Source organism: Carcharhinus amblyrhynchos, chromosome 11, assembly GCF_965287045.1.
Source record: "Carcharhinus amblyrhynchos chromosome 11, sCarAmb.v2.hapA, whole genome shotgun sequence".
NCBI classification, from domain to species: Eukaryota; Metazoa; Chordata; class Chondrichthyes; order Carcharhiniformes; family Carcharhinidae; genus Carcharhinus; species Carcharhinus amblyrhynchos.
The window spans coordinates 6,656,092-6,663,562 of NC_137334.1; the positions used below are offsets into that span (position 1 = coordinate 6,656,092).

General features: G+C 43.4%; 1 protein-coding gene across 2 annotated transcripts in view; it reads right to left on the minus strand.

Moving 5' to 3' along the window:
* Positions 1-5,893, minus strand: part of pcnt (pericentrin) — a 194,824-nt gene extending 188,931 nt beyond the window's left edge. For both annotated transcript variants that reach the window (XM_080198511.1, XM_080198510.1), the window contains exon 1: positions 5,699-5,893. In XM_080198511.1, coding sequence (XP_080054637.1) covers positions 5,699-5,746 — 48 coding nt within the window. In that variant the 5' untranslated portion in view covers positions 5,747-5,893. The remainder of the gene's footprint in view (positions 1-5,698) is intronic.
* Positions 5,894-7,471: the final 1,578 nt, after the last annotated feature.

Consider the following 7,471-nt stretch of genomic DNA (forward strand, 5'->3'; position numbering starts at 1 on the left):
CCAGCTTGGGGTGAACTGCCCTCAGTTACGTTTATTTTTACTGTCTGATCAGAGTCAGGATTTGTCCACCCATGGCTGTCTTTGCCTGCATCATTAAACTCTGGAAACTCTCCTCATCAATGTGTTGTCTATGAATGACATCATTCAGTCATAGGCCGATGAGCCAGTTCCACTTCTCCAAAATGTCTCTCAATCCTTCCAATACTTCTGCTTTCATACCTCTTATCCAACAACCAATTTTAAATGGTTGCAGTTTCCTCCATTCAAGCACTGGCACAAATCAATCTTCTTCAATTTCCACCTCAGCTCAGAGATCCTATCCCCACCACCAGCCACTGTCTCAGGCTGAAGTTAACTGCTCACAACCTCAATGTTCTCATTGGCTTTGAGCAGATTCCAATTCCACATCCCCTTCATCACAAAGACTGTCACAATGTACCTCTATAACTCATTCTTCTCCTCAATCAACTCAACCCATCAGCCACTGCGTGGACCAGGGACTTCCTCACAGTGGTAACAAGAAGCTTATAGAATAAGACTGGCCTTAGGGGAGATGTAACATAACAGCCGAATTTAACCTTTTCCCGTTCCAAAATTCTCAGTCATTAGTGTATGCTGAATTCCTCAGCAGCAAAAATTCTACCAACTTTATTAACATTAGCAGTCTATGGAATCCACTTCAAGAATAACTAGATGATAGGTGAGCTAGATTCCCCATAGGATGGCACAGTGGTTAGTACTGCTGCCTCACAGCACCAGGGACCCACGTTCAATTCTGGCCTTGGGTGACTGTATGGAGTTTGCACATTCTCTCCATATCTGTGTGGGTTTCCTCCTGGTGCTCCAGTTTCCTCCCACAGTCCAAAAGTGTGCAAGTTAGGTGGATTGGCCATGCTAAATGGCCCCTTAGTGTCCCAAGTTATGTAGGTTAGGGGGTTACGGGTGTAGGATGGGTGGGGTTGGGGTATGGGCCTGGATAAGATTCTGAGTTGGTGCAGACTTGATGGGCTGAATGGCCTCCTCCTGCACTATAGGAATTCTATGCTTCCGAGATACTAAGCAGCAGGGTAAATGAAGCACAGTGGATCTGAAGCACAACGGAGAGCAAGCGCACTGTTTTTCCCTCCCGCTTCAGACATTACACTACCATGCTGCGACTGATTACAATGCAGCATTTTTGAAGCTCCTGAAAATTGGCAAATCAATGGTGCTCCTAGCACCCATTTTACAAATTAAATTGAGACAAAATTGAAAATGCTCATTTATTTTAGTACCAGAAAACACTTCCAAGAGTTTAAAAGTAATAGGCCTCTTCGAGCATCTATAATCCTGACACTGTACAATTGCAATACATGTGCCAACTTCTCTTAAAAAAAGCAAAATCAGCACAAATTAAGAAATAATACATGCAGTTTTATTACAGTTCATTAATGAAGGATTAGCTTCACAGAGAAATTACTGTTTTAAATGTAATGGCCACACCAGGTTTATCATCTTAAAACTTTCTGCTTACATGGAGTTAAGATGCTGTTTACCAACAACAAGCAAGTAAAGCTGGTCAGATGAATACACAGTAACATTTTGGCAACAGACGATAAGATTTATTTGATTTATGCAGAGCTCTAGTAGGTGCACTCATTATCAAGGCTATCTCAAATCAGAATTACTTCCCAAATAAAGCTTGATACAAATAAGCAGCATATCTCAAACAACTAAATTACTTTTGGATTGCATATGATAACACTAACAAAGCATTACTTCATTATGTATCGTTTCCAATATAGTGCTACAACCTTCTGTCAATTATAAACAATACAGTAAAAGGGGAACACAAGTTATTTCATCGAAATGAGACATTTATTCGGATATCTATGTAACATTCAAACTCACCTCAAAGTGCCTACATTTTTGCGGTAAATAAACATTATCTCCATCATTTTCTCAAAAGCTTTCACAGAAATGTACTTTAATACTTCACCTGAAAAGCATATTCTATAAAAGATGCATGATTCAAATGCCAATCAACTCCATTCTGGAAAGTTACCAAATCTCTTTCTGAATTCTCTGTTTCACTGAAAAAGGATAGTAACAGGGGAAACAACAGGCCACTGGTATTGGATAGATCCTGACATTCAAAAATTACCAAACACTATTATATCTACGAATGGTCATCCAGTTGAAATACTTCTCTTTCGACAGGGTGTTTTTCAGCAACTTCTGCATTTACTATTCCCTCAAAGTTTTAAGCTCAATTCACTTATCTATTGGCTTGTTGGTAAAAATATTGATGTGTAAGGGAGAAGTAGCAGCTTGCACAGTAGGGCTTGCCACATTCTTTGAACAGCTCATCCTGTGTTGATCCTTGCCTCTACCCAGCTCTCACCTGCGACTATAAACAGTTGTTTGCACGACAGCGGATACATCCCAGTAAAATACTTTGACAGGCAGGCAAGCTACATGAGGATAGTCGTCTAGTCTCCTATTCTCAGTGACTTCGGGATGGAAAGTTAGCATGGTGTTGTGATACATGCAAGGCTCAAAGACACAGAAGACCTCTTGGTTACCCACTGCATTTGTCTAGACTCTCTTACCATTATTGGTCAGGTGAGAGATTGAGGCTGAAAATACCTAACACTCCTTTACTATAATCCAGGTGATGGATGAGTCTGTGATCCATCACCTGGTACAAATCCTGTAAGGTAGATGTGGATTCATTGGTAGCTCTAGCTAGGAATCTGCACACAGACAGCTCAGGCCATCAAGTCATCTTTCACTGGAATGAAGCAGAAGGGGAACTCTGCAGTTCCTCACTCCCTCCCTCCCTCCCCGAGCCCTTTTCAGAACCACACTGTGCACCATCTTAATGCGGGAAATGGACCTAAATAAGTGCCCAAAGCCTTTGCTTCACCCCACTGACCACCAGGGCACAACTGGAGAGATCCCATCAATGCGGTTGGAAGTCAATCTCACCGATCATCACTGGCTCATGGAAAAGATGCACCCTCAAAGACAACCCATCACACTGAGTTTTGGTTAGGTACAATGTCCAGATCACCATCAGTGAGACTCGTCTACCCGGGTCAGCTTAAGGAAATGAGTTCAGGTTACACATTCCTTTGGATTAGGGCATAGAAGAGAGGCATGAAGCTCGTGTAGGCTTTGCTGTTGTGAATCATCTCATCATTAAGATGACTCACCTTCCAAAGAGTGTTAATGATTGTTTGATGGTGCTTAAATGCCCCAAGAACAGCAATAGAAAAGCTATTTCTGCGTGAGCCCCTACCACAGCCAACCCTGATGAATCTAAAAATAAATTCTATGATGACCTCCACTCCCACGAGGCCAAAGTCAGACAAGCTAATCATTCTTGGTGATTTCAATGCAAGGGTTGGTGCAGATCACCAGATGTGGAAGGAATCATCAGAAAAATACAGGGTTGACAATTGTAGTCTCACCTTGCTGAAGATGTGTGCTGATTATGAGCTCTTAATCACCAACACGGATTTCCACCTCCCTAGTTGCAACAAGACATCTTGGATACACTCCCAGCCAATCGTAACAAGATTTCTTGGCTACATCCCCATTCTACACATGATATTTAATCGACTAGGCAGGATGTATGTCTAACAAAAGCAATGTTTGGCAGGGGTCGCTAGACTGACCATCATCTTATCATTTCAAAGCTATACACCAGGACCTATTCCTCCTCTAGATATCCCCAGGGAATACATTTCCAATGTCTCACAGCTCAAACAGGCAGTCATGAAGGAGTCTGATAGAAACTCAGACATGCCTCTGTACAGTGAAAATGGATACTCTCTGCATTGAGGATGGCCTGACACCTTCAGAGATAAAGGATACTCTATTGCTACCTTGGTTCCACTTCTCAAAAGCATAAAAATTATATTTCTGGAAACAATGAGGTAATTCAGAATCTATCAAAAGAAAAACAGCACCTCTACAGTCTTAACCTCAGTGACAAGGCTGCACTATCTAAACACAATGCCAACCAAAAGATCCAGAGGACTGTCCAACACAAGTTAAGAAAGATGCAAGACACTTGGCTAACAAAGACTGCAAGGGATTATACGATGCTCTGAAATCTGTCCAAGGGCACCAGTCTACAAGTTCATTGCCCATCCTTGGTGTCAACAGGTCAGCTCACAGAAAAAGTTCAGATTCTAGAAAGGTGGCAAGTACTTTTAACTACATCAGCTTTCCTCCAATGAAGAACCAAGTCACTAAATTGCCACAGGTTGCCATCAACTGTTCTTCTGATGACCAACAAGCATTAGATAGAGGAACACAGTCAAATGTCTGTATCATGGAAAGGCTCCAGAAACTGACACTATCCCAGCTCAGGTTTACAAGATTGGAGGTCAATGCTTGGCCAAAACCTCAATGAGCTCTTTCAGGCTATGTAGGGACAAGGAACCATCCTGCAAGAATACAGAAATGGAATGGAACTTGCCAATCTTACAGCAATCATAGAGGAATCTCTCCCCTCATCATTTCCAGAAATATTGCTGCCAGAATCCTTCTGAACTGCTTGGTAATAATGCTTAACCAGGATCTGCTGCCAGAGAATCAATGCAGTTTCAAAATAGTCTAGGAACCACTGATACTGGAACTGCAATTAAATAGATCAAAGAGAAATGCCAGAAACAGAACATAGATCACTAACCACATTTCTTGACTGTTCAAAGCTTTTGACAATAAACCATGAGGGCCTTTTGAAAGGTCATGGAGAAATTCAGCTGCCCTGAGAAATTCATCACAATGCTCCAAAAGTGAGCCAAAGCTGTCAGTACGTGACCAGAACCTGTCAGCACTGGATTAGTTCACTTACCTCAGCAAACTGTCTATTTTGACAAGACAACTGCAAGAATTGCCAGACACTCCCACAGTAAAGCAAGTCTTCCATGGAGAGTTCAAGTCTGAGTTGTGCTTTCATGGTGGTGAAAAATAAGGTCTACAAGGACACTCTGAAGATTTTGCTTTTACCTACTTAAGAGTCATGGGAGAACCTCACTGCAGCATCATAAACTAAAACACAGTGCAACCTAAGAGAAAGAAAATCCAAGGAGCAGAAATCCCAAGCTAGCAATATGTCCAAAACTCAGTCATCGGCAGTATTTTATCTTTTTTGTAGCAGAAGCCTGCAAGCACAGATCAGCGTTAGCAGTCACCTACATGCCCATCAGAATCCTAGCAAACAGCCAAAATGAACATGTTCACCTACATTTTAAAGGGCAAACAAATAGCAGTAAAATTACTGCAGCTTTGATGCTAGTTTCTGTTTTGTAAATGAATGCGTGAGTTACCAACAATCTGTACAGGTGTCCAGACTGTTTTGATTTACATACTGTTGCAGGTGTTGGTCGGTATTTCAGATACAACCACGTTATTGGAGTGCCTAATGTATTGACAGTCAATTTTCACCCCACTACTGAACTCTGGTTCCTATTCAATAATAAAGATCACAATTAAATATGAAATCAGACAGTGTTCTGCTTTCGCTACTGGATGTCCCTGTCTGGCTTTCCATCATGTATCTGATTTACTATAACAGAAAGCACTGGTTAAACTGAGCAGGTCTGCCAACATGCGTGGACAGATAGTTTCAAATACCCCAGCGCCCTCGGTATGTCGCTTTTATTTGATTTATTACTGGGTTAACAGTTATCCCGAACTCTACCTTTGCTCTTGCAATCTCCAGCTTCTTCCGTCTCTCTTCATCCTCCATGATATAGGGTATTTTGAGTGGAGGTCCCCTCTGCCAACTGTATTAACCACTTTCTCTTTCACTCTCTGGCTCACAGATTGACCGAATTACCCTCTTACCAGGGTCTTTCTGCCCCACACACACACACTCTACAACCCACTACTTCCCCACGACCTCCCTCAGCCCCTCCGCTGCTCGCTCCACCACTTTCAACATGGCTGCCATGACTGACAGTGCCGTTAGTCTGGCCCCGCCCAGCCCGCCCATCAATCATCCCGCCCCCGCGTGTCCGGTCCCGCCCTCCCGCTGGCTCCTCCACCAATCCGGCATCGCACACCCGGCCCTGACCCCGCCCTCCCCGCCAGTCATTCATCTCAGGCGGGCTCCGTGTCGCCGCATCCGCTCCTCCTCCCTCCGCCAGCAGATGCACGAGCCCAACCGTTATCCGCTCCAACCAATCGCGCGGCGCCCAGCTCTGGCCGAATCCAATTTCAAACGCCAACGGCACAGTAGAGCCAATTGGCCAGCGATCTCAGCCTATCACGTAAAGGCGTGCACAGGGCCGGGACATTCGAGTCAGCCAATAAAAGTCACAGAGAGGACAATGTGGGGCGGGCGAGTAGAGGCGATTGTCTGTTTGTCGGGGACAGTAACTGAATCTCACCACCTCAGAGTGGCCCTGATTGATGCCTTCAGCACTGGGGACCGCCACAAACCCAACCCGGTGGCGGGAAAGCAGCTGAGCGGGCCGCACACCGCCGTGTCGTTTGTACACAACATAACCAACAGTGTTGCTAACGCCGCAGCTTGGAGACCATTATGTTGGGTGCCGTTGCAAACGCCACTATAATAAAGAACACGATGGAGGACGTTTCTTTTGAATACTTTCTTTTGTTGTGCAGAATGAACAGAAGTAATATAAAGACCTCCTAGTTGTGCACCGGCATCTTCGAATGCAGAATCATACAATCCCGACAGTGCAGAAGAGCCATTTGGCTCATATTTACCCAGCTAATCCCCGTCACTAAGGGGCAATTTTGCATAGGCGATCAACTTAACCCGCACATCTTTGGACTGAAGCGGAAAAACTGTAAAACACGCTTCTGGGTCATTTTGATTGTGCAGCAGACTGCAACTTCAAGATTATTATAAACCTTTATAAATCACTGGTTAGGCTCCACTGCGGCATACAGTCTAATTCTGTATATCACACTTTAGGAAATCTGGTCCACACTTGGAAAAGGTGTATTAGACTTTCTAGAACGGTACTAAATAGAAACTTCGGGTCTATTATTCTTAATCAAGGTACTCAAAACGAAGAGATTTGCTAAGACATGACACGAAGCAGTTGATTTCCAATGGCAGGAAGCGCAGCAGTTGTTTGGAAAAGTTGAAAATAAACTAGGGTGATGGTGGATATTTATTTTGTGTAGCCAATTGTCATCTAGAATAGAGAGGTTGGTGAAAGCAGATTCAATGGTAAATTTCAAAAGGGAAATATATATCCACTTAAAAAGGAACATATTGTGTACTATAAAGGAGAGCGGTGGGATATAGCTTTTTGGGAGAGTTAACACAAGAGCGAAGGTTCAAATTGATTCCTATACTTTGCATTTTTCCTCATTTATTATCCATTCGTACTTGTCTGCGACAAGGTGGAGCTAATTCTTATTGAACCTTTGCAATCCATGTGATATTTTCCCCAGTGCTGTTAAGGGAAGACTGACCAGTGACAATGAAAGATTG